At 42.2% G+C, this 27,121-nt stretch overlaps 2 protein-coding genes across 2 annotated transcripts in view; both read left to right on the forward strand.

Annotated features, from left to right (window-relative positions):
• wee1 (WEE1 G2 checkpoint kinase) lies at nt 1-15,543 on the forward strand. Its single transcript, XM_003214715.4, has 11 exons — nt 1-794; nt 5,068-5,276; nt 6,960-7,026; nt 7,119-7,291; nt 7,718-7,839; nt 9,650-9,796; nt 10,170-10,265; nt 10,359-10,444; nt 10,636-10,806; nt 10,912-11,057; nt 14,320-15,543. The coding sequence occupies exons 1-11, from the start codon at nt 207-209 to the stop codon at nt 14,468-14,470; spliced, it is 1,956 nt and encodes a 651-aa protein (XP_003214763.2). The 5' UTR covers nt 1-206; the 3' UTR covers nt 14,471-15,543.
• A 6,102-nt stretch (nt 15,544-21,645) lies between these two features.
• swap70 (switching B cell complex subunit SWAP70) overlaps nt 21,646-27,121 on the forward strand; it is a 44,732-nt gene continuing 39,256 nt past the window's right edge. Inside the window, exon 1 of the mRNA XM_003214714.4 lies at nt 21,646-21,819. Within this exon, the coding sequence (XP_003214762.1) occupies nt 21,721-21,819 (99 nt within the window). The 5' untranslated portion in view covers nt 21,646-21,720. The remainder of the gene's footprint in view (nt 21,820-27,121) is intronic.

Consider the following 27,121-nt stretch of genomic DNA (forward strand, 5'->3'; position numbering starts at 1 on the left):
ACCACGCACGGCCCCGCCCCCTCGCCTCCCTTGTTTTCAAACGGAGGGGGGCGTGGGTGATTGGCTACCGTGGGGGCCACGTGACTAACGGTCGCGGGAAAGCCGCGGAGTCCGAACGTGTGCGAGGGAGAGCGGAGCGGTTGGACCTCGTCGCGAGTGGCATCGGCGCCGCTGTCAGGAAGGCGGAGGATCGCCTCAGGACGATCATGAGTTTCCTCAGCCTCCAGCAGCTGCTGCAGGAGCGGGCGGCAGTGTCTCGTCGCCTCACCGCCGCCCCGATCAGGCAGAAGCTCCTCTTTCCCGGCAGCGGGAGCGATTGCGAGGAGGAGGAAGACGAGGAGGACTGTTATGAGGAGGAGGAGGAGGAAGGCGGCAGCAGCTGCAACAGCACCGGGGAGGACTCCGCCTTCCAGGAGGCCGACTCCCCGCTCTCGGTCAGCCGCACCCCGGCCAAGCGGCAGCCTCCTCGCCCGCCCCAGCAGGAAGAGGGAGAGGAAGGGGACGGGGCGCCCATGGAACTGGCCCCCGCCGGGCGCGAAGGCGAGGAGGAGGGCGACTCCTGGGAGGAGGAGGGCTTCGGCTCCTCAAGCCCCGTCAAGTCCCCCGGCGCCTACTTCGCCGCCGGGTCGCCCCCGCTGCTCCGCCCCGGGCCCGCCGCCTCTTCTTCGGTCTCCCCCGCCGCCCCTTCTCGCCGCCTCCTTCTAAGCCGGAGCCCGCAGCCGCCGCTCCCCGGGACGCCGCCGCACAAAACCTTCCGCAAGCTGCGCCTCTTCGACACGCCGCACACGCCCAAGGTAAGGGCAGGGGGTTGGAAAGCAGGGGCGGCACGGACATCATTCGGGGTGGCTTTGCTGGTGGCTCTTGGGGGTCCCTTCCAGCCCAATGTATCTATGAGAGCCCGCGCCTGAGCCTGGCTTCCTCCTCCCCCGCCCCGGCTTCCTTGGGGCTCCCTCAGGGGCTGCAGTCCCCGCAGGACCTCTCAGGAAAGGGAAGGAAGAAAGGATGGGTCCGCCAGCAGCCACCGGCCCGTTTGGAGCGGACTGGAGGCGCTGTGGCGAATAGGCGCCGCTGCCACGCCCCTCCGGCCTTTTGTCGCCTCTCCTGGTTTCAGGCCGCTTCCAGGCCCCGTCTAGACTGGTCCCTGAATGCCCTTCCAAGCCGGTACTGAGGAAGACGGATTCGATGTGTTGTCGAAGGCTTTGACGGCCGGAATCACTAGGGACCTCATCACACTAGAGCAGGAGTCCTTAACCTTTTCAAACAGAGGGCCGGTCCACAATCCTTCAGACTGTTGAGGTGCCGAATTGTCATTTGAAAAAAAAACGAACAAATTCCTATACACACTTCATATGTCTTATTTGTAGAGCAAAAAAACCAACAACAACAAAGTTTCCAGGGGGCCCGGTGCAGTTTTGGGGTGCAGTTTCGGGTTGGGGCGGAGCGTGGCACTCCTTTTGCCCTCCCTGGCGCCTCCTGTCCGAAGGGTCTGGGCTGGCCTTGCCAGCAGCTCAGTTGATGGGCAGGGAGGCATTTAAAGTGCAAGTGGGGTTTTAAAAAGCAGGGAAGAGCGTGGCAGCTCAACGTCATTGGTCGGAAGATCAGTTTAAATAGACTAAATTCCATCATGCTCTGCAGCGTGACTCCTTGCCAAGGGCGTGAGTGTGTCCCTTCAGTGCCAAGTTCCTCTGTCATATTCCTTACATAACAAATTAATTTGCCTCTTACAAAAAAAAAAACAACCAACAACCCTGGTCTCCTTGAGAAGCCCTGCCCACAGATTTTCCGTTAAAGTTATGTAAGAGGGCTACAACCTCTTACTAAAATAGTCCTTGCCCACATTGCAAAGCCTTTGACCATTTTGTTGTAACTACTACTTCAGCTCAGGAAAGTGACCCCTTCCCTTATGACTGAAAAGCTGGCCTTCAGTTTGTGGAGTGAATCTGGATTGTTTACATTCAGGAGAGCTGTTAAAGGAAATTTATGAAACCAAATTGGAAAAGAATGGGAAAGCTGAAAGAGGCCTTTTAAACAACATGCTCGCTTTAAAGTATAAATGTTTTTGCAAGTGTATATGTTCAGTGTCTGCAATGTGTAAAGTTCCATATCCAGTAGACTCTCTCTTATCCAACCTTCGCTTATCCTACGTAGTTTGCCTTTTAGTAGTCAATGGATTTTTTTGTCAATGTTTTCAGTACATTGTGATGTTTTGGTGCTAAATTCGTAAATACTGTACAATAATTACTACATAAAGTTACTGTGTATTGAACTGTTTTTTCTGTCAATTTGTTGTAAAACATGATGTTTTGGCACTTAATTTGTAAAATCATAATGTAATTTGATGTTTAATAGGCTTTCCCTTAATCCCTCCTTATTATCCAACATTTTCGCTTATCCAATGTTCTGCTGGCCCGTTTATGTTGGATAAGTGAGATTCTACTATAACAGAATGAGATGGAATGCTCTGTTTTAAATAGTTGTTTCTCATTGTCTGCTTTTGCATCCATCATTTTGATTTAATTTTAGTTTAGTGTATAATTGGTAAATTGCTATGTAAATAAATTGAGCTTTTCGACCCAAAGAGTATTGGTATGATATCCAAATAATAGAGTGCTTTCAAGTCTGCATATTGCTTTACAGAGTGACCTGAACCATGAAATATTCTGGTTGGCAAATTCCAAATTTAGTGTAATGCTTTTATTAAGACAATTCCCAAATACAAAATGGCCCGCAAGCTTTTGGGAACTTAATTGGACAAGGAATGCCATTCTGTTTGTGACACACGTAAGTGCACCTTACACCTGTGGGCAGCTAAGGAGCCACGGTGGTGCAAAGGGTTAAATCTTTGTGCCAGCTGAACTGCTAGCAGGAAGACCTGAAGGTCTGTGGTTTGAATCTGAGAGACAGGGTGAGCTCCCGTCTGTCAGCCCCAGCTTCCCATGCAGGGACATGAGAAAAGCCTCCCCTGAGCAACGTCCTTGCAGACGGCCAATTATCTCACACCAGAGGCGACTAGCAGTATTGACTTCTGACATGATAAAAAAATCCTGTGGCCAGCTGACATGATCATTAGTTGCTGAGACAGTACTTCAGGTTGTATTTGATTAAAAGTGGAAGAAGGCCTTACCTTGGACCATTTTTAGGTTATGAAGCATTCTGTGTTGAGAGGTGTTTTCTCTACTTTTTATCATTATGTTATTTTATTTCACTATAATTAACCATCCACATTTGTGGGTTTTATATTCTTTCTCTCCTATCACGTGTCAAGAGCATACCTCTTATGCAGATGTGTGCAGATTCACAGGGCAGTCCTGTCCTCAGGAGGTGGGAGTGAGTCATCATTGCTGTGCTCCCCTGAAGAAGGGGGCTGCTGTGTGGGCACTTAGGAGCAGTGATCCCTCACTCCCTGCCCACCTCCTGGGCACAGTGTGGTTGCTGTTTGAAGGTTCACAAGGCAGGTCCCATCTTCAGGAGGTGGGTGTGGCAATGATCCCCCATCCTACCTCCTCCCCCAAGGACAGAGCTGCTGATAATGTTCATAGGGTAGCCCCCTCTTTAGGAGGCTGGCACAGTTGTGGCAGTGATGACCTCACTTCCTTGTGTACATGGCCCCTGACCATGGGAATGGGTCAGCAGCTGTGGGTCTAGCCAGTGGTTCTCAGCCTGTGTGTCCCCAGGTGTTTTGGCCTACAACTCTCGGAAATCCTAGTCAGTTTACCAGTGGTTAGATTTCCTGGGAGTTGAAGGCCAAAACATCTGGGGACCCACAGGTTGAGAACCACTGGGCTAGGCACGCATTCTTTGTGCTTGCTGCAAGCCAGGGGGACCCACCCCCACTGTTCAATATTCACAGTTTCCCACTTGCGCACGGTTCCCACACCCCTTAACGCCAAGGAATATAAAGTACCAACTGTATTCTGTGACCAATTTTTAAAAGGCATATCTGTTTAATTACTGAATCGATGCTCACTGTTTTGTAGAGTGTTGTAAAATGCCTTTTGTCTGCAAAACTGCTTTGCTTTTTCATAATTTCTATTAAACAATGGGAGCAGAGCAGAGATTGAGCAAGGAGATATCAATGTGCCCTAGCTTCTTTAGCCATTATTATGCTTTTTATCAGCTGTCTCAATAAGAGTATACAACTGACATTTGTCTTAAATGATCATCCCACATTGCCTTATTTCCTGTTGTCTAACCCTAATATCAGCTACTGTTTACTTGCTATGTTTAAAGTTTGCAGGAACTATTCCCCTTCTTTATTGTATCAAAGATTTCTTTAATTCAGAAACATTATTGCAGTCTTGTGTTTAACTTGTTTGGGACAACCAGGAATTCCTTCCAGATGATTATGATGGAAACAGGATAGTTTGCTCTTTTCCATTCTTTTCCCATGGCCATCATATTGGGCTGGTGAAGTATGGTGCCTGATGATATGAAAATTCTTTTTCTATACTGAGTATAGCAAATTAAGGAGTGGGCAAGTAGCAGGTATCTTCTACCAGCTTGCCTTCTACCTCTTGCATTACTAGCTTGGTGGAAGAGCTGGTGGTAAATTGCTTTTTTAGCTACTTAGCATTACCCAAACTATCTTCAGACCTTCTGAGAATTGGAAAGCTGAATGTGTAAAACTTGCAAATAAAGGTGAGATTATTGAAACTAAGTGGGAATACATTTCATTAATGGATCTTTGTCTTAGGTATAACTTGGGAAGCCTGAAAGTGTATGGTGTTATCCAAGACTTGTATCTATATTTTATAAATGCATTTTATGAATGTTATATGTAAGTTAATTTTTTAACTAATTTATAGTGTATTGTACTGTTTTTATATGTCTGTTTTATTGTAAGCCGCCCTGAGTCCCCTGTTGGGTGAGAAGGGCGGGATATAAATATTGTAATAAATAAATAAATAAATAAAATAATATTGCATGACATTAATTATATATAAGAAATAATTAATAAAATAATTTATAGAGAATACAGATGTTTTTGAAGTAGTCATTAACATTACATAGACAGAAACCTGTTAAATGTTTAACATGACTAATATTGCTTTATCTCTGATTTTTCAGAGTCTGCTTTGCAAAGCAGAAAGAATGGGCTCAAGTTCAGCTAAACTCCGAGGTGGCTCTCTCTTTATGAATGTTGGAAAACTAGTAAAACAGGAATCCGACATGGGTCAAGCCCCTCACGTGAACATTAATCCCTTCACTCCAGATTCTCTCTTCCTTCAGTCTTCAGTTGGACAGTGTCGCAGAAGAAAGAGAACACACTGGAACAAGTGAGTGTTTGAGCTGGTTTATGATAAACCATTTACAATAGTCTCACTTATCCAACATAAATGGGCCGGCAGAATGTTGGATAAGCGAAAATGTTCGATAATAAGGAGGGATTAAGGAAAAGCCTATTAAACGTCAAATTACATTATGATTTTACACCAAAACATATTTTACAACAAGTCTGCCACTTGTTTAGAAGTGCGGCTACACTTGTGTTGTTGTTGGACTTGTTGGCCCACTGCGCGTTGCTGCCTAGAGAAACAGCTGCGGATCTGGACAAAAAGCCTACTGCATTGGATAAGCGAAGGTTGGATAAGCAAGATTCTACTGCAATAGCAGTGGAGGCCAACCCTATAAAATGACTTACGTTTCACTTGTTTTATCTTCAAGATGTATACTGAGATATAGTAAAGGATAATTTCGGAGCACAAGTGCTCACCACAATATTGTAAAACATTCAAGGGTAGTTGTGTTGGGCCTGCAATACACAACATATGTAAGCAGCAGTACTTTTTTGGTATTGCCAACTCCAAGCATAGCATATATTATGCATGATTTTGAAGTTTCACTGGCTTATACACCAGGGAAAAGATGTTTAAAACACCAAACAGGTCCTCACATGGCAAGTAAGGGGAATGACCTGTGCTTGCACATTGAAAACTACATCATCTTAATTGACAACATCTCAGACAGAACGTGGGCATGTTACTCTAATATTGTTACCATTTTACTTAGAATTAGAGTTGGACGAGGCCATATAGACCATCTAGTCCAACCCCCTGTTATGCAGAAAAAGCACAATCAAAGCACCCTGACAGATGGCCATCCAGCCTTTGTTTAAAAGCCTCCAAAGAATTAGCTCCCACCACACTCTGAGGCAGAGAGTTCTGATGTTGAACAGCTCTCACAGTCAGGAAGTTCTCCCTTCTGTATGATTTTTAACGTATTTGCCTGATGAAACAGAAAGCCATACTTTGACTTCTTTTTTGCTTTGACTTCTGCAGCTCTGAATGAATATGAAGTCTAAGTGTTCCTCTTTAACTCATGCTTTACTCACCTTAGCTTTAGACTCCTGGTTTGTATTATGCCAGATTAATATTGGCTAAGAAATCAGAAAAACAAACTAGAGTTTCTGTGGTTTCAATGCAGTTGGAAATCTGTTTTAAACAAGAATAAGAGTATTGAAAAAAGGAACATTTGTCTTTGGCCTGAAGTTATAATCTACTTAGTTAAATGTGTCCATACCACCTAAGGTGTTGCCTTCTCTTGGTGTCTTGTATAACAGTGTCATTGTGTTTTGCATTTCTCTAGTTCCACTGGTATGTGGCCCGATATCTAGAACAATATGAGATGCTCATATTGGAACATTGTTAGAAGTGGGTAGCAGCAGGGCCAATATAATGCACAATTTAAGTCTAGTGTCAATTTTGTTAATATGCATGGGCCTCCATGTTGAGAGTTGCTCAGTATACTGCACGCCATCAAACCAACTCTGGTTACACACCCCTGACCCTCACTATTATCTTTAAGAATTCAGTATCAAAAACATGTCTTTGTAGGATGTGGTGATAGGTATATTTTTGTCACAGCTCACAGAGCTGAGTAAGTAGAGGCTTGCATTTTATCTTGGCTTATCAAGGAGAGCGGAAGTGTCATAGCAGTACTTTTCCTTTATTTATCTTTAGCTCTTATAGCGAAGACATGGAAGCAAGTGATGGAGAGCTGGAAGATGAAACTGTCAGACCTGCCAAGGTAAAAAGAAAATCCTCATCCATTGCCAAGTAATTCACGAGATTACCTTTTTATAGCTTTAAGGAACAAATTTTTATTTCTAATCATTGTAGCGTATCAGCATCACAGAAAGTAATATGAAATCACGATATGCCACAGAATTTCATGAGCTAGAGAAGATTGGATCTGGAGAGTTTGGTTCGGTATTCAAATGTGTGAAAAGACTTGATGGTTGCATCTATGCAATAAAGCGATCGAAGAAGCCATTGGCTGGTTCAATTGATGAGTAAGTATTAGTAAAAGTTTAAATGCTAACAATTGCTCCTGATTGCATATTTATTTGCCAGTGGGGGTGGCATGCAGGAAAAAAAAATTGGAACTTAATTGCATGACAATTTCTGCATGAATACACTTCCTTTTGGGTTGCCAGTGTATCCAGAACAATTTTATTATTATTTGTGTCTGGAGTGGATGCTGTAATAATCCTGTATACTCTGGTAAAAATTATGCTCAATTTGCATGGCCTACTCGTTATCTAGAATAATAGGATTTTATTGTCTAAAGCTGCATCAATGGAAACTGAAACAAACAGCATATTTTCAAATCCTGATATAAATTAATTTTTGCTTTCATAGTTCCATTGTATTATGCATACCTGTCTTAAAGACTCCAAACTCTTTATTGATATGACAACTTTATTTCAATATCACAGGCAAAATGCTCTTAGAGAAGTCTATGCCCATGCAGTTTTGGGACAGCATTCTCATGTAGTCAGATACTTTTCTGCCTGGGCAGAAGATGACCATATGCTTATACAGAATGAATATTGTAATGGTAAGTAAAGCTCCAGTTCAATTAACCTCACTATGTTTTTCCCCAAGGAAAAATGAATATATTAGGATACAATTAGTTGTCTTAGAAGGGTATGATGATGATCACTCGTTTTTGCTAAAGGTTTCAGTTCTGTACTTCATACTTTACATACAGGACTGTTGTAGCAATCATAGCTAGATTCTTTCTGAGGCTAGATTGCTGTTACCATATTGCTTGCCTCCTAGTTAACTAAGAATCCAGCATCTTCATTCCTCTGCCCTAGTTCTACAAGGGCTGTCTCAGTCTCTTGTATTTTCTTGGCTCATGCATGGCATCTATTAGTTGGCTGCCTGAACTCAGCCATTTACCTTTTTTTGGACATTATAGACTGCATATTTGAGCCAAGGATTCCACCTACCTTCCAGAGCTGTGCTTCTGTCTATGTGAGCATAAATTGCCTTCTGTTGTGGTGTGTAGCTTGTTAGTCTCCCGTGTGTGTGAATCTCAGACACCACAAAGAAGACAGGCAGGTTGCTTACTAGTAACTGTGGTTCTTCAAGTGATCATTTGAATTCACAAAACTATCCTGCCTCTCTTCTGTCTAATGCTCGACTTTCTTGGTTGCTACACTACAGTACTCTGGCAGACAGAGAACTGAAGGAGCTTGAATATGAACTGCATAGGGCATGCACAAAGGAGGCATGGTGGAGTTTCCGCCAAATAGATTTTAGCCCTAGTTTCCAAAAGCTGGTTGTGTAGGAATCCCATGTGTGTGAGTTTACAGATGCTGCTCCAAGAAGGACAGTTATACATAAGCAACCTGTCTCTTTCTTGTAACCAGCCCAAATTAACATTTTAGACCTGGTGAAGTTTTAGATCAATTTTAAAAGACATCTTCACATAGAATGCATTACAGTCATCCAAATCAAGTGAAAATGGGAGTGTAATCCAGCCTTCTTCCTGTTAGGCTTTGCCTGCTACTGAACTGAAAATCCAAGTAGACAAAGCTTCAGTTGGCTTCATTCATTCAGGTTGGCATGCACATTCAGGATCAAGTCTTGTATCATTACTCTTTTTCAATTCATTAATCAGGCATTAAGCAGCAGGATTGCCAATGCTATTGAGACTATTAGAAGTACAAGAGATTTTGGTGGCAGTGAACAAATGGTGGCTCTCCCCTCTCTCATGATAGCATTGTATCTCTGCTCCACCCATTTATTCCAGTGGCTGCACCTGGGCTGTCCCCTCTCCTATGTTTCCAAGGACAGATTGTTTTTAAAAGACATTAATTTGTAGAATTATCCTCCTCTGCCCACTCCTGTCTCAAAGCAAGGTCAGTCACTTGTCCCATTTCTAAAACAGCTCCCCCAAAGAAGCAGCCTATTGCCTCAGGCAGGCAACTCCTTTCAAAAGGGGACAAGGCTCCCCATCCAATTTGTGCAAAGCTGGCTAAATATCTGAGGGTCCTGCTCCTGTTGAGAAGGATGAAGCATCAGGCAGAAGTTCTCAAGGGGCAAAGCAGGATACCAACCAGGCAGTAGTGTCTCATGCCCAGAATAATAGCGTTGATCTTGTCTCTGCTCCTTTTCTGTTGCAGTGTTGGTTTCTTCTAAAATTAGTGCTGTTTTTAATTGGAGATACTAGTTAATTGATTTAACCCCTACTTTGTTTTAAAAGTATGTGTTTGCTGTCGTGTGTTCCATGTTGAAAAACAAACAAATAACACAAATAAGGTATTGAAAGCACTGTGCATGTACTATGATGATGCTTTCTACTAGAATGAATTCAGTTTTCTACCTTTAAGTTAACATAATTTAAAATTGACTTGCAGGTGGCAGTTTAGCTGATGCCATAAGTGAAAACTACAGAAATATGCGCTATTTCAGTGAGCCTGAATTGAAAGATCTGCTACTTCAGGTTGCTCGTGGTTTAAAATATATCCATTCAATGTCATTAGTACACATGGATATAAAACCTAGTAAGTATTCAAAGATCTGTGCTTTTCTGTAATTGAAATGTTTGCCATTTCCAGAGGTGATTCAATATGTCGTGGCCAAATATGCAGTGAGAACCACACCTTAGTAACTGAAAATTTTCCGGTCTGAATACAGAATACAATTAAGGAGAACAGTTTCAAAGTACATGGTTGACAAACTGCTGTTAAGTTTGTTTTGGTCTTCTTGGATGGTGGGATTATGCTGTTTGTTCACTGTCTTAGATTTTGACTTCTATCCAAGGAGGTTGTTACTCCTTGTGTCCGTTACTTAAAGAAGCCAGTGGTGGTGAATGCTGTAATGGCTCAGAAAATAGATTACATTTTTATATAGTTTTCCATTCTAATTCTTTGGCAGGCAATATATTTATATCTCGGACCTCAATTCCATCTACAATATCTGAAGATGGTGATGATGATGAGTGGTCATCTAGCAACGTTATATTCAAAATAGGTAAGAAAAGATTATACTACATTTTTATGTATACTTTTTTGCATTTTAGAGAAAAAACAATATTTTTATTCTTTCTGCTTCTTTAATATATAGGAGATCTCGGTCACGTCACTAGAATTTCCAGTCCACAAGTAGAAGAAGGAGATAGTCGTTTTCTTGCCAATGAGGTTTTACAAGAGGTAAGATGCCTTGTCAGTTGAGGTCTCATTATTCCATCTGCATATGAGTGTCTACTGGGGTTTCGATACTTGATTTTCACTACATGAAAAGGACACCTTTTCTTCTTTGAGTGGAGTGAAACATAGGATCCAAGCCTGGTTGTCTAGTGTAATATTGTGTTGAAGCAACTAAATCTTCCTTTCTTTTTCAGAACTATAATTTCTTGCCAAAAGCAGACATTTTTGCCCTTGCACTAACTGTGGTGTGCGCTGCTGGTGCTGAACCACTGCCAGCCAATGGGGACCAGTGGCATGAAATACGACATGGCAAACTGCCTAGAATTCCACAAGTACTTTCTCAGGAGTTTTTAGAGTTATTGAAAGTAAGAACATTATAATCTGCTTGCAAAAGCATGCTTGAATGACTGTTTCTTTCTCCCCTTTTGGCAATGGAATGGACAGTGAACCATGATTTTAATATTTTTCAGACTATGATACACTCTGATCCAGAGAAAAGACCTTCAGCAGTTGCGCTAGTTAAGCATTCTGCACTATTATCTACTGCCAGGAAGAGTGCTGAACAACTGCGAATAGAACTGAATGCGGAGAAGTTCAAAAACTCTTTGCTGCAGAAGTATGTTCAAACCAATCTTTGTCAGCTTTAACTTAATGTAACTGGGAAATGATTTTGAAATTCATGTAACAAAATCATGTCTTCTTAAAATCAAAACTATTTGTTTTATTACCTTTATTTGGCTAATGCTTAACTAAAACAACAAATAGAAAAGATTTGAAACACAAGTTGACTTTAGTATAGGGGATCTGTAGTACAGCACATACATTAATTTTATATGCCTACATTGGTGCTTTAGGTGTAAATGCCAACATGCACTGTGCAGGGATAAATGTGGTTGGTGTGGGTTTTGGGTTTCATTTACCCAAAAGATTTACTGAATATTATATGAAACCAGTGTGGTGTAGTGGTTTGAGCATTGGAGTCACCCCAAACATGGCATATCTGCAGTAAGAGAATCTAACATTATATGTTGGACAGAAAAGCCGTTGGGAAGTGTTGTCCATTGCTCCTGAGTTGAATATGGGGATTGGGAACACTTTAGTCAGTGAAATCCATTCATTTCACAGGCCATTATTAAAGGGAAGTGATCCCTCTTTATCTGTAGTCACATAATAATAGGAAAAAAGCTTTATAAATTGCTACTTAAAAGTGTGTTACTCTCAGTATGCCAACACGTTTCTGGGCACAATTCAAAGTGCTGGTTTTGATCTACAAAGCCCTGTATGGCTGCAGTCCAGGTTGTCTGAAGGACCGCATCTCTTTCTATGAACCTGGTAGACATCTATGATCTACTGGGGAGAGCCTTCTCTCAGTCCCACCAATTGCCCAGGCACATTTGGTGGGAACGCAGGAGAGGCCCTTTTCAGTGGCTGCTCCTAGACTGTGGAACTCCCTTCCAAAGCAGACCAGAAGGGCCCCATCCCTGCTTCCCTTCCAAAAGCAAGTCAATATTTTTTTCTGCAGGCAGGCATTTGGAAAAGGAATAAGGGGCATGTTGCTAGGGAAGTTGTGGATGGGATTTTGGGGGTGGCGGTTGGGATGTTTTAAAGTGCATTTTAATTGTATTTATTGTATTATAGCTGTATTTTAACCTAACACACACAGTACTGTTTGTTTTTTAATATTTATATTTGCTTTATTTAAAATTGATCAAAGTGTGTGGCTGTTAGCCTCCTTGAGTCCCCACAGGGAGAAAGGTGGGGTTTAAATAAAGTAAATAATAATAATACAATATATAATATGGATCCAGGTGGATTCCTGACAACTCTTGTAGATTTTCCTGTCACCTTGGTAAGCAATTCTGTGGAAGCTCTGGCTGACCTCTGTAACGGGGAAATGGCCAGGGCAGGGGACACAATTGCTCCCAAACATTCCCTCTCGTGGAGCAGAGCCAAACCAGCCCCTTGGTTTTCCAAGGAGTTGGAGGTGATGAAGCGAGACGGAGACTAGAGCAACGTTGATGGAGAACAGTCAGCGAATCTGATTGAGCATGGGCTAGACTCAAGCATATTTGAAAGCCTACTCCACAGCAATGGAGGCAGTAGAGAAATTGTTCCTTGTTGCTACTGTTGCATCTGCAAAGAACTGCCCAGTAGATCTGTTTCAAGTGCTCAGAGGGCTACTACAAACTGGTCCTCAAGGAGAAATCCCTGACCATTCAGCAGCTTGCTGTGAAGAATTTGCGAGGCACTTTGCAGATAAAGTTGCTCAGACCTGTTCCGACTTGGACGCTGCTGTTAATACAGTTCCAATGGATGTGACTTTGGCTCCTGCTTGTCCAATGTTGATGGATAGCTTTCAATTTGTGCAGCCTGAGGATTTGGACAGGATCCTTGGAGAGGTGAGAGCTACCACATGTATTCTAGATCCTTGCCCTTCCTGGCTGATCAGACATGACAGAAGGGAACTGGTAGAGTGGGTGAAGGTGGTGGTCAATGGCTCCTTGGAACAAGGCAAAATTCCAACTTGCCTGAAAGAGGCAGTTGTGAGACCTATCTTTAAAAAGCCATCCCTGAATGCCTCTATAATGGACAACTATCAGCCAGTGTTCAACCTTCTTTTTCTGAGCAAGATTTTGGAGCGTGTGGTGGCCTCCCAACTCCATGGATTTCTGGATGAAACAGATAATCTAGATCCATTTCAATCTGGTTTCAGGATTGGTTATGGAACAGAGACAGCTTTGGTCACCTTGGTGTTGACCTATGCAGAGAGCTAGACGGGGAATGGGTCCCTGTTGGTTCTCCAGGATCTCTCAGTGGCTTTCAATACCACTGACCATTGTATCCTCCTGGGTCGTCTCGCTGGGAAGGGACTAGAAGGCACTGTTTTACAGTGGCTCCGTTCCTTCCTGGAGGGCCATACCTAGAAAGTGGTGCTATGGGACTCCTTTGAACCCCTGGCCATTGTCCTATGTGGTTCCTCAGGGTTCCATTTTGTCACCCATGCTGTTTAAGATATACATGAATCTGTTGGGGAAAGGTCATCCGGAGTTTTGGAGTACAGTGACACCTAAATGCGGATGACACCCAACTCTACTACTTAATGCCTTTCAACCTAATGCCAAGGAAGTTGTCCTGACCTTTAACCAGTGCTTGTCATCCAGTAAGGGACTGGATGAGGGCAAACAAACTGAAACTTAATCCAGACAAGACAGAGGTACTCTTGGTCAGTTGAAAGGTAGACCAGGGAATAGGGATCCAACTTGTGCTGGATGGGGTCACACTCCCCATGAAGACACAGGTCTGCAGTTTGGGGTCCTTTGTGGATGCAAACTGAATTAAATCAATGTTTGGATAGAAAAATAATTTGATTCTTCTTGATAGCAAAGTATTGTCCTGAAAATATTCTCTGAACATATTGTATAGCCATTGTTGCACATCCTTGGTATTTTGTATGGAAAGCCACGAACAAGAATGCTTGACAGGCAGTTGCAATTTAATTGTATTTTTGCAAAATAGCAAACTGTTGCTTAGAAACTAGAATGCCACCTCAGTGCCACCTAGGACTATAACTTGAGGTAGGGAAAGCAGCTGCCCCAGATCCAGTATATATAACACTCCTGGAGCTGAGAATGCCAAATCTTCCCTGCCCTGCTTCACCTACAGTATTTTCCCCCAGAAAAGGGCTTCCCATGTCCTCTAGAGGTTATAGAGAAAAAATTGTCTTTGCCTGGATTGGATTCTTTTCAAACCCAGAAATTGTTTCCCGTTTGAACCGCATCTAGAACAAATTGTTCTTTTTAAGCCTATATTTTAAATTTAACTTTGCTTTGGTTGCAGTGGTATATGGGAAGGAAATAAAATAGTTTTTCCCCTTCTAGGGAATTGAAGAAAGCACAGATGGCAAAGGCAGCAGCTGAAGAACGAGCACAGATTTCAGATCGAATGACAACTAGATCTACAGTACAGACCAGGACGGCTCGTCTTAATGGAAAGAAAATGAACCGCTCAGTTAGCCTCACAATATACTGACTTGACCATTCCATAAAACTGGCAAAGGAAATGGATGGAATATTGCTGGACTATATTAAGAATGGAAGAGAGAATTCTGTGTCTTATTTTCTCTTTAATCACTGTCACTGCTTTTTAAAAGGAGCCTTTTACAATTTTATTTTTACCAAATGCAGTTAAATAACTGTTTTCTAAATCCTCAAAAGAATCTAGGATGTTAACTTCCAAGCCTTTCATTTACACCTTAATGCGAACCACTAGGAGGGTGGTGTGCTGCTTTTTAGTTTCAGTGAAAGGCATTTACCTAGACGTCTTCGGGGACTTTGTAAACTGGCTCTGTTTGGAATAGAGGGAAGAGATGCCAAATGCTAGAGGTTAGCAGGTTGAACCATACCTGGTGTCAGGTAAACTGTTGTGAATGTTGTGTATTCAACTGGGAGCACTTTGTTAGACATTGCGTAGACCACAGGAATAAGGCTGTGGAAACATGCCATGTGAAACTGCTGCTATTTTTAGTTTGTCCTTGCTGTAAAACTGTAGCATTAAAACAATCATTGTGTTAGCAGGCTTTCTTTTTAAAGAAAATTATGTGAAAAATGTCAAAGCTGCCTTAGGGAAAGCAGCATCCTTCTCTAAAGCTAGTGTACTTTGTACAGTCAATGCGCCAATTTTATATTTGAATTACATTATTAGTGTAAATATTTTGTTTTGTAATTCTGATAAAAGTTCTCTAAAACATTCTTCTCCTATCTCCTCCTCCTCCTCTTCCTTCATCTGTTAATATTTGAATGTTTGCATTTTTCATAATTGTACATAGATGTACTGTTTTACCATTTTTCAACATGAATGTATTTAGCTGTTCTTATAGTGTACCATACTGAAGGCTGTAGTTTGAGATGGCAGGAGATTCTATACAAAAATATTTCAGTGTTAGATAATATAATTGGCCCTTCTAATAATCTGTTCTGGTATTGACAAAATACGTGCTATTCATTATGGGTGTTTGGTTTGAACCAATGTTTTCCCACTTGAAATGTTTCACTTTGGTTTAATTAGTATTGAATTGGAATATTAAAGTGACATTTTGAAATTAATTTTGTCATGTTTCTGTCAACTTTTAATATTGCAAATCAGTAACAAACATATAAACCACTCATGAAAATACATTCTTAGAATCATAGAATAGTAGAGTTGGAAGAGACCTCATGGGCCATCTAGTCCAACCCCCCCACTAAGAAGCAGGAAATCGCATTCAAAGCACCCCCAACATGGTCATCCAGCCTCTGCTTAAAAGCCTCCAAAGAAGGAGCCTCCACCACAGTCCGGGGCAAAGAGTTCCACTGCCGAACAGCTCTCACAGTGAGGAAGTTCTTCCTGATGTTCAGGTGGAATCTCCTTTCCTGTAGTTTGAAGCCATTGTTCCGTGTCCTAGTCTGCAGGGCAGCAGAAAACCTCAGGACTGGTCTACATGATCCTGCTAGTTAGCTTCTTTATTGAAATAATTACTTAGCCACATCGATGTTTTTGATGTAGGCTAGGTTGAGTGAATTTCAGACACTTCCAATTGATGCAAAAAGAAAGCATTTTTTATATAGCAGATAAAACTCTGCAACTGAACTATAGCTAGAAAGCAGGCTATAAGGGCACAATGTCTTTTTGTCAAAAGTGTTATTGTGAACATTCTTCATTAACAGATGTAGCACAAATAACATAATTTTGCTATGACTTGTTTAAGACTTATAAGGGAAGCAAAGGTAAAGGTGAAATTTGGGAAATGTAGTTCAGTATTATTTGGGGAACTAGATTATTTCCACCTCTACACAAAGCTGCTATCCAACAGTAACAAGGGCTCTATGATTTATTATTGTTAGCCTTGAAGTAATTTTCAGCTTGGCAACTCAGATGATCTTATGATTCTCCTGGCAAGTTTTGTTCAGAGGATATTTCCTTTTGCTTTCCCCTGAAGCTGTGAGAGCATGGCTTGCCCAATGGGTTTCTATGGCCAAGGAGGCGTTCAAACTTCATTCTCCAGTCTTTAGTCCAAAGCTTAAACCACTGCACCACACTGGATCTCATCCATGATTTATTGAGCTCAGGAGGAAGAATCTTTCCAGACAGATAAAGTAGGGGGGGGGGGGGTCAGAGAGTAGATCTAAATTAAGTAGAGACATGCTGAAAGGAGCCACCGGTGGCACAGTGGGTTACACTGCTGAACTTGCTGACTGAAAGGTTGGCGGTTTGAATCTGAGGAGTGGAGTGAGATCCTGCTATTAGCCCCAGCTTCTGCCAACCTAGCAGTTTGAAAACATGCAAATATGAGTAGATCAATGGATATAGTTTATCAGGGAAGGTAACTGCACTCCATGCGGTCATGCAGGCCACATGACTTGGGAGGTGTCTATGAACAACATTGGCTCTTTGGCTTAGAAATGGAGATGAGCACCAACTCCCAGTCAGACATGAGTAGACTTAAATGTCGGGAAAACCTTTATCTTTACCCATGCTGAAAAAGATTTTTGCTTAGAGACAAAATGTAAGTTCATAGCATTTTAAAAGTTAATTTAAATAGGTAGAAAACATTCTTAGCCATATTCCCAAAAGGATGAGCTACAAAGATGTGTGATGTACAAAATTTGGCACATAGCATATATTTGTATGATTACCATAGGTCATTGTTGGTCAGTTGCTGCTACTGCCTGTCTTTGTAAGAATTCTATATAAAGTTGGTTTCATTCCTCATTCGGCGTGGAACAAGTCTGAATCTGCAGGACACCATGTTAAATAAACTGCTGGGCTAAAACTACTATCAGATTCCATTCACAAACCTAAACTGTAGTCTACATTTTCATTTGTACTGTAGCTGTAAATCTAAGGATTGGTAAGCCAAACTAAAAGTCACTAAGCTTTTGAGGGAAAACTGATTGTGATTCCCTATGGCTGAAAACGTGAGTAACCAATGCTTCCTCCTGAAGATATGAGTCACTGTAGAAAACATGAGACAATTTCCCTATCAGACTTTGTAACAACTACCATGAACATATTTGGTCAGAATGCTCACAAAGCAGAAACAAAAGAAAAAAGGTTGATTGGTAGAGTAGACTTCTGCTTTTAAAAAAATACATGACAGTGCAAAAGAATTGGGTACATATTCACACATGACATGAATCCTGCACATTTGCAAGTTTTGAACAAAGCATGCAAACAACCGAGAGGGGGAAAGATGAACTAGGGATTGCAGAGGAGGAAGTTAAAACATAACATGAGAATGCTTTTGCACATCCCCATGTGTTCTTCCCAAGATGAATATCTCCCCTTACATATAGTCCCCCCCACAAATGTGACTCAGGTCTCAGGATAACAGATGCTTTGGGCCATAGATTGGCCCAAATAAGAGCTAAGATTTTTGGAGTCCAACTCAATGCTGTTCTTGGGATCAAAAAGAGACAAAGAATGGAGGGCTATCCTGAAGCTTCAGAGGGTCAATTGTTTAATAGTCAAGCAGACATTCCTCATGGAAACATTGATTCTGGAAGCAGTACAATAACTAGATCATCTGGCCTCTCTTGATCTTCAGAAGGCAAACTGCTGTACATATCCTGATAACCTGGTGCACAGAAATGCATCAGGTTCACTTACCTGGGTGATCGCTACCAGGGTCCTCCCATTTGATCTATCCCCATTTCCTTGAGTGTTTATGAAAGTCTTCGTTGTTTTGGTAATGCATCTGAGACTGCAGGGGGTATGTTTATATCTGGATGACCTGTTGGAAAATTGTTGGGAGTATGTGGGCAAGGGCAACCATAGATTGGAGTGTCAAGGGTTTGTCATCAACAGGGAGATGATCAATCTGGCCCCAGTGCAGAGGATCTAGCATTTGCAGGGTATCTAAGATGCATAGATACATCCATGATACAATTCATCAGAACCTTTCTTCCGGAAGACAGGAGTCAGAAGATTCAGTCCTCCATCAGAATAGTGACAAGCCCGTCTCACATTTTTCCCTCCTATGCTAGGAAGAGAGGATTTCGAAGATCCACACTTTCCAGCATGCTTTACACACTTTGGGCCACTAGAGGGTTTGCAACTTCCTGAAAGTTCTTTACCAGCCCTGCGACAGCTTTTGTGCCTGATTTTCTGGCACTTTTTAGGCTACCTGCCATTTTAGGTGGCCTTTAGACTCACCACCACTTTGCCTCCCTCACTGATCTTCAGGTGCTCCTGCCTGCCATCCAGTGACACAATTATGGGGGAAAGGGACTGTCCCTCAAAAACCCATGAAGCAGAGGTGTTGGTTGTACTCACTCTCCCAGGTGAAGCTATGTTCCCCAGGCCTTTTGTGGGCTCAAGCCCACTCTTGCAATACGGACACATGGTCTGCCATTTCAGTGGCTTCAACAACCGCAGAATCCAGTCTCCCTGTGTGGTCTACTCTCTGAGTATACCCTGAAGACACCTTTCTACATTGCAATCAGCACCTGACTCCTCATCTGAGAATTCGAAACCATATCAGTGATTCATCAATACATAGAAGCAGTGTGCTTTCATACACTATGTACTTTAATACGCTACCATGTGAGCAATAGTCCACATGCACAACCTGCTTATGCTGTCATCAGCTAGATACGACCATGGCTAATTGCCCAACAATCCCAAAAAAGTAGTGCAACCTATTCCTATATATGTCACTAATAGCTTTCAAATTATCCTGAAACCACTGCCCTGTCACAGAGCGTCATGCAACCAATTATCTTGATCTGTCACAAGTTAATAATTTACAGAATAAAAGGAATGGTTAAGAGATAAAACCTTTTAAAATGGACATAATGTGCAGTTCACAGCAATAATAAACCGCTTCTCCGTGTTATAATTATAATAATGGAAAGCGATTGAATTATCTGAACATATAATGCTTTCTTCACAGATAAGAAAGCTTAGTCATGTTATATTTGTAATGATACTTGATGTCCAAATTAATTAAAAAGCTGGAAGCACTGGAATTAATTGGGTAACAGTCTAAACGGAGCTTTGATGACAAGGTTCAAATATATGGTAATCATTATCACCATTGTCTATTGTGTTTGGAAGAAGAAAAAACTGTTCTATGGGCTAATGTGAAAGCTTTCACTCTCAGCCTATTTCTGGCCTGGTGTGTCAGAAAAGTGTCTCCAAATCCAGATAAATTATCCTGTTGCATAAGACATTTTCCTAACTAACCAGAATGCATATGTAATTGTAACTTCTTGTGCCAGCCTATTTTTTAATGCAACCACCCAAACGATATGGGAAATCTTCCACTAGCTTGTGCAAGAATATATAGAACTGCTAATACACTTTCTATTACTCTCCTAATTAATATTAAATGGTGGTGACAGGCATGCCAGACATGCTAAATTGTTCATGTCATAATCTGGAGTGTGATTGTCTGTATTTTTTGTATTTAAGTCTGGGTACCAAACCCCTGTTCACATGATGTACCCACTGAAACTCATTGGATCAGTTCCGGCCAGCACTAAATCAGCATTATTTGCAGGAATCCTGGAAATCAGCAGATAAACGCAGAGTACTAGCTCAGTTTGCCCCGGAAGACAGTTTATGGGACCCTCAGCAATGGTTAACTACTGGAGGTGAAAAGGCAGTGTCACTTTAAAGCCTGGCTATAAACTGCATTCTTTGGCTTTGAAAAAAAAGGTTTACTAATGTAAAAGTGGGGAAAAGCACTTTGCATTAATTTAGAGACCTTCTCTCTTTTTATCTTACCAAGTTCCATGGTTGAGTCTTGCTTAGGAAAACAAGGGTGATTAACCCAGTTTTAATTCCTAGGTGAAATTAAAGCTTAAGTTTGGATAAATGAATGTGTCTAAACCCAACACTATGGCTGTAGCATAATGAGTTTTCAGCTCTCCCCTTCCTTCATTGCTCAGCAGTGGCTCTGGAGGGTCTGTCAGCCTCCTCAGCAGGGCTTTGGGCTGCAGGGGGAGCTGTATTGGGGAGCAGAGGTTGCCTTCTCCCAGTCCCATCGGACATTGCATAATTATGTTGTCTTATGTCACACCTAAAGAAGACCCACTGAAATCAAGAGGAATTAACTTTGACTTAATACAATGTCATTGATGTGTTGTCCAAGGCTTTCATGGCCGGAATCACTGGGATGCTGTGAGTTTTCCAGGCTGTATAGCCATGTTCCAGAAGCATTATTTTCTGGCGTTTGGCCTGCATCTATGGCAGGCATCTTCAGAAGTTGTGAGGTCTGTTGGAAACTAGGCAAGTGGGGTTTATATGCCTGCGGAATGTTCAGGGTGGGAGAAAGAACTCGTGTGTTTGAGGCAGGTGTGAATGTCTCAATTGGCCACCTTGATTAGGATTGAATAGTCTTTCAGCTTCAAGGTCTGTCTGCCTGGGGAATCCTTTGTTGGGAGGTGTTAGCTAGTCCTGATTGATTAATGTCTGGAATTCCTGTTTTCTGAATGGTGTTCTTTACCACTTTACAAGTATTCTGGGATTTTATATAGTTCTTTACTTCCTGCCCTGATTTTTTTTAGTTTTTTTTAAATACAGTAGAGTCTCACTAATCCAAGCCTCGCTTATCCAAGCCTCTGGATTATCCAAGCCATTTTTGTAGTCAATGTTTTCAATATATCGTGATATGTTGGTGCTAAATTCATAAATACAGTAATTACAACATAACATTACTGCACATTGAACTACTTTTTCTGTCAAATTTGTTGTATAACATGATGTTTTGGTGCTTAATTTGTAAAACCATAACCTAATTTGATGTTTAATAGGCTTTTCCTTAATCCCTCCTTATTATCCAAGATATTCACTTATCCAAGGTTCTGCCGGCCCGTTTAGCTTGGAAAAGTGAGACTCTACTGTATTGGTAGCCTGATTTTGTTCATTTTAATGGTTTCCTCCTTTCTGTTGAAATTATCCACGCTTATGCGGTTGAGGGGAAAAAGGAAGGGGCCTGAGGCTGTTAGGCATGGCGGGAGTTGAGTCCAAAACACCTGGAGGGCCCAAGTTCCCCATGCCTGCCCTATGGGCAAACCTATGGAGACGGAGCCTCCTCGGAAGCCAGAAAGCAAGGGAGCGGCGCCTCCGGCTCCCTGGTTTCCCTGCGTGGAAAGGGAAGGCGTCGCGGCCTAGGCCCGCCCTCCTTGGCGCTCCGAAAGAGGCTCGCCCTCTCTCTGAGGCCCAAGCGCCTCCCTCCCTCCCTCTCGCTCAGAGCGAAGGCCAGGCGCTTCGGACTCACTTCGCCAGCTGAGGAGGCCATGGGGAGCCTGAAGGAAGAGCTGCTGAAGCCCATCTGGCACGCCTTCACCGCCCTCGACGTGGACCGAAGCGGAAAGGTCTCCAAGTCCCAGCTCAAGGCAAGTCCCAGAGGGAGGGAAGGAGGCAGGTGGGGGGGAAGGAAGGAGTCGGGCCTCTTGTTGTCCCCCTGTATCCGCCCTTCCCTTTCCAGAAGGGCCTCCTGTGTGGCCGAGAGAGGCCTCAGGAAAGGCAGAGACCGGCAGGAAAGAGGGAGGGAAGCAAAACAGGAATAGGCAAACTTGGGCCCTCCAGGTGTTTTGGACTTCCACAATTCCGAATAGCCTGCCGGCTTGCTGTGAGTTTTCCAGGCTGTATGGCCATGTTCCAGAAGCATTTTCTCCTGACGTTTCGCCCGCATCTATGGCAGGCACCCTCAGAGGTAGTGAGGTTTATATCTCAGTGGAATAATGCCCAGGGTGAAAGAAAGAACTCTTGTCTGCCTGAGGCAAGTGTGAATGTTGCTATTGGCCAGCTTGATTAGCATTGAATGGCCTTGCAGATTCAAAGCCTGGCTGCTTCTTGCCTGAGGGACAGTAAATAAAGAACAACATGCAAAAACAGAGGAATTCCGGACAAGAAATAATCAGGACCAGTTAACACCTCTCAACACAGGATTCCCCCAGGCAGGAGGAAGCCAGATTTTGAAGTTGCAAGGCCATTCAGTGCTAATCAAGGTGGCCAATTGAAACATTTGCACTTGCCTCAATCAGACAAGAGTTCTTTCTCCCAACCTGGACTTTCCACAGATATATAAACCCCACTTGCCTAGTTTCTAACATACTTCACAACCTCTGAGGATGCCTGCGATAGACATGGGCTAAACGTCAGGAGAGAATGCTTCTGGTACATGGCCATACAGCCCGGAAAATTCACTGCAACCCAGTGAATCCGGCTATGAAAGCCTTTGACAACATAGCCTTTAGGCTGTTAGTAATTGTGGAAGTTGAAGTCCAAAACACCTGGAGGGCCCAAGTTTGTCCATGCCTGGATATACACTGTGTAATGAATACTTCCTGCCTGAGGAAATCCTTCGTTGGGAGGTGTTAGCTGGTCCTGATAGTTTCATGCCTGGAATTCCCCAGTTTTCAGGGTGTTCATTATTTACTGTCCTGATTTTAGAGTTTTTTTTAAAAAAAAGATACTGGTACCTAGATTTTGTTCGTTTTCATGGTTTCCTCCTTTCTGTTGAAATTGTCTACATGTTTGTCCACCCTGGACCTTCCACAGATTCCTCCAGGCAGTAAGCAGCCAGACCTTGAAGCTGAAAGGCTATTCAGTACTAATCAAGGTGGCCAGTTGCAACATTCACACTTGCCTCCAACAGACAAGAGTTATTTCTCCCAGACTCCCACCCTTGATTTTCCACAGATATATAAACCCCACTTGCCTAGTTTCCAACATACTGCACAACCTCTGAGGATTCCTCCCATAGATGTGGGCTAAACATCAGGAAACAATGCTTCTGGAATGTGGCCATACAGCCTGGAAAACTCACAGCAACCCAATGATTTGGCCATGAAAGCCTTCAACAACATAGTAGGCTGTTGGGAATTGTGGGAATTGAAGTCCAAAAGACCTGGAGGGCCCAAGTTTGTCCATGCCTCAGTCTACACTGTAGAATGAATGTACTTTGAAAACACATTTGGCTTGTTGAAACAAAACAGGCAAGATCACTTAAAATAACATGATTGTGCCAGCTCAGAGAAGGCTTCAAGGAACAAATGGATTATCTTGTATCTGAAATACTTAAAACCAGAAATATTTGGGATTTTAGATATTTTTTTAGATTTTGAAAAGCAGTCTTTGCATGTAATGGGAGTAAAGGGTTTCCCCTGACGTTAAGTGCTCATCTCAATTTCTAAACTGAAGAGCCGGCATTGTCTGTAGACGTCTCCAAGGTCATGTGGCCGACATGACTGCATGGAACACCATCACTTTCCCACCAAAACGTATCTATTGATCTACTCACATTTGCATGTTTTCGAACTGTTAGGTTGGTAGAAGCTGGGCCTAACAGGGAGAGCTCACTCCGCTCCCCGGATTTGAACCACCGACCTTTCGGCCAGCAAATTGAGCAGCTCAGTGGTTTAACCCACTGTGCCACTGGGGCTCTTTGCATGTATTATGTACATAATGAAATATATTGGGGGCGGGATTCAAGTCTAAACATGGAAAATATGTGTGCTTCATATATACCTTATACACATGGCCTGTTTATCTCTAATAATGTTGTGCATGTAGCAAAGTTAGTGTAAATAGAGCCACCAGAAAGCCAAGATGTCACCATCTCAGCCTCCCCTGTGGAAATACAGAGTATTTTGGAATTGAGATGTTTGTCTTGTATAACGAAACATTTATCAGGAAGCAATGCATGAGGGAAATATAAGGGGTAAAATACCTGTTAATATGTTTTCTTACTGTCATGTCATAGCTCACACATGAATGATCAGATTCGCTCCCCTGTTTCTTAGGCAATGTAAAGGTTATGTGAAAGAGTATAAACTTGTTCTTTACATTTCCTGTAAGATTATGTGTTCTAAGAGGCTGGTTACTCAGTGGCAGAGCACAAGGTTTGCATGCCAGAGGTCCTAGGTTTGACTGGTTGGATTCCCAGTTTGGCCTGTGAATGACCCTTGCCTGATTTTATGGAGAACTACTCTGCCCCTTTTGGTTTCCAGCCTTTTGGGGCGTGTGGGCACATTTCAGAGATTAAGAATGGGCAGCATCCCAAAATAGCTGCTATGATTAATGTGGCTGATTGTAAGGCGCTGAGCCATCTGCTCCACACAGAAAAAGTCACTTAATTTTTGTTCTTTTTTGTCTTTAAGTGGTCAGAAGCAGTGAAGTTGACTTCCTAATGTCTGCCATCTTTATTTCTTAAGGATGTTTCTGGGTACATATGGGACGCAGAGGCCTTCATAGCAAATGAAGGCCTTTGCTTTGTTTTGAAATTATACCAGATGCCAGGAAAGTCTTTCTTTTAAGTTAAAAATATAATTATAAAACTTTAATTATAAAAAAAACAAAAGCTAGGATGTGTTGGATACTTCTGGATACTTAAGCAGCTTGTAGTAATTCCCCTACGTTGTATGTTGCCAGCCCCCTCTATACACAGCACTGAGCTTGTACTTCCTATGTTTGTTCCTCATTTAACAAAAGTGTCTTGGACTCTTTCTAGGAATATTCCCTAATATTGGTTGTTGAACTATTGGGTATCAGAAGGCGCATAATACTTCTTTATTCTAATATTTTTCCAGATTTGTTTATTCCAGTTGATGGGACTGAGTTTGGGTTTCAGGAATAGTTTAGGAAATATGAGGACTCTGATGTACCAACTTGATTCTATTTGTTCCTATAATGCAGTATTATTTGACTTGACTATTCCTAATTCTTCAAGGACAGACCTCTTTCCCAACATCTCCTACATGAATCAATTGGTGATTAATTGAAATTGAACTTGAACCTAGAGATTAATTAGGATTGAATCGCAGGGTTTGCTGGTTTGTGTTGTTTACTCGTTCAGTCGCTTCTGACTCTTTGTGACATATGGACCAGCCCAGCCAGAGCTCCCTCACCCCCAGCTCCTTCAAGGTCAAGCCAGTCACTTCAAGGAAACCATCCTTGGTCGGCTCCTTTTCCTTTTTCCTTCCTTTTTCCCCAGCATCATTGCCTTCTCCAAGCTTTCCTGTCTTTTCATTAGGTGGCCAAAGTAGTTCATCTTTGCCTCTAATATCCTTCCCTCCAGTGAGCAGTCAGGCACTATCTCCTGGAGTATGGACTGGTGTGATCTTCCTGCAGTCCAAGGCACTCCCAGAATTTTCCTCCAACACCACAGTTTAAAAGTGTCTATTTTCCTTCGCTCAGTTTTCCTTATGGTCCAGCTCTCGCAGCCATAGGTTACTATAGGGAATACCATTGCTTTAACTATGCAGACTTTTGTTGCCAGTGTGATGCCTCTACTCTTCACTATTTTATTGAGGTTGGTCATTGCTCTCCTCCCAAGAAGTAAATGTCTTCTGATTTCCTAGCTGCAGTCTGCGTCTTTCTTCTTTCACTTTGGTGATAAGGCTCCTCAGCTCCTCCTCGCTTTCAGCCATAATAATAATAATAATAATAATAATAATAATAATAATACTTTATTCTTATATCCTGCTCCTCTCCCCAAGGGGACTCGGGGCGGCTTACAAAGGGACCATGCCTTTGTAAAAAATACAAAATACAATACAAAAATAAAAATACAACAGTAAAAACAAATCCAAACACAACAAAATAAATACATTAAAAAAGCATACAACAACAACAATTTAAAAACAATTAAAACATGTTCAATGCCCTGGAGCGGTATAGTTGGCCATCAGAGTGGTATCATCTGCATACCTAAGGTTGTTAATGTTTCTTCCAGCAATTTAAACTCCAGCCTTGGGTTTGTCAAGCCCCACACGTCACATGATATGTTCTGCGTACAAGTTGAATAGGTAGGGTGAAAGTATACGGACAGCCCTGCCGTACTTCTTCCCCACCCTGGTTTTAAGCATTAATCTATGAATGATCACGTTTTAATGCTTCACAGTATTAATATAAGTAGGGTTCATTTTTAATTAAAACAGGAATGCAAAAGCAAACAAAACCAGCAACCTAACCCTAGTTTAAACAAAATAAAATGGTTTAAATCAAACCCCCATTTTGTTTTTGTTTTTTTTTACCTGTTTTTTTCCCACCCAACTTTTATTGTATCTGACCCTAGAAATTCCTGTGGACAGAGAGTGTATCTTCTCCCACCATGGACTGTGATCTGTAAGTTATTGTTTAGAAAGGCAGGCTAAGCATTTTATTTTGAAAGAAAGAATTAGGTCAATAATACACTCTTTCTTCCTTCTGTTTACAAAACTGTTAGATGACTGAGCAATTCTAGCAGGCTAGAGATCTGGCGCAGACAATGATTGAGCCAGGTCTACATTTGGTCCAGAGGATCCTGCAGCCTTTGCTGAGATGTCCCTTCAAACTTTGTTGTATAATAATTGGCCATTATTGTTGTAAACCATTCTGTGCTGTGTAGACGTGAAGCACGTAAGCCAGGCTATTTTGCACCATGACTGGGGTTGTTCGGCACAATTGTAATGGAGCTAATTTACACACACACTTTATTATAACAATTATCCCATTTTTATATTGTATATCTGTCAAGCCTGACTTCATCCTTTACACCATAAAAGTATGTCAGACCCCATTCTCTCTTGAGTTATTTGTCATAGCCAAAACTGTCTTTCTACTCCAATGGTCCATGGCATGCAGGCACCCAAATGAAAGAGCTGGCTTTGTTTCAGCTCAGTGTGGAGCCTGCCAACCAGGAGACAGAGCTGC

This window comes from Anolis carolinensis, chromosome 1 (genome assembly GCF_035594765.1).
Source record: "Anolis carolinensis isolate JA03-04 chromosome 1, rAnoCar3.1.pri, whole genome shotgun sequence".
Taxonomy (NCBI): Eukaryota; Metazoa; Chordata; class Lepidosauria; order Squamata; family Dactyloidae; genus Anolis; species Anolis carolinensis.

Coding starts and splice junctions, on each gene's coding strand:
- wee1 (XM_003214715.4), top strand. CDS start 207: ATGAGTTTCCTCAGCCTCCAGCAGCTGCTGCAGGAGCGGGCGGCAGTG. Junction 7,027..7,118: donor AAACTGTCAGACCTGCCAAG/GTAAAAAGAAAA, acceptor TAATCATTGTAG/CGTATCAGCATCACAGAAAG. Junction 10,807..10,911: donor AGTTTTTAGAGTTATTGAAA/GTAAGAACATTA, acceptor AATATTTTTCAG/ACTATGATACACTCTGATCC.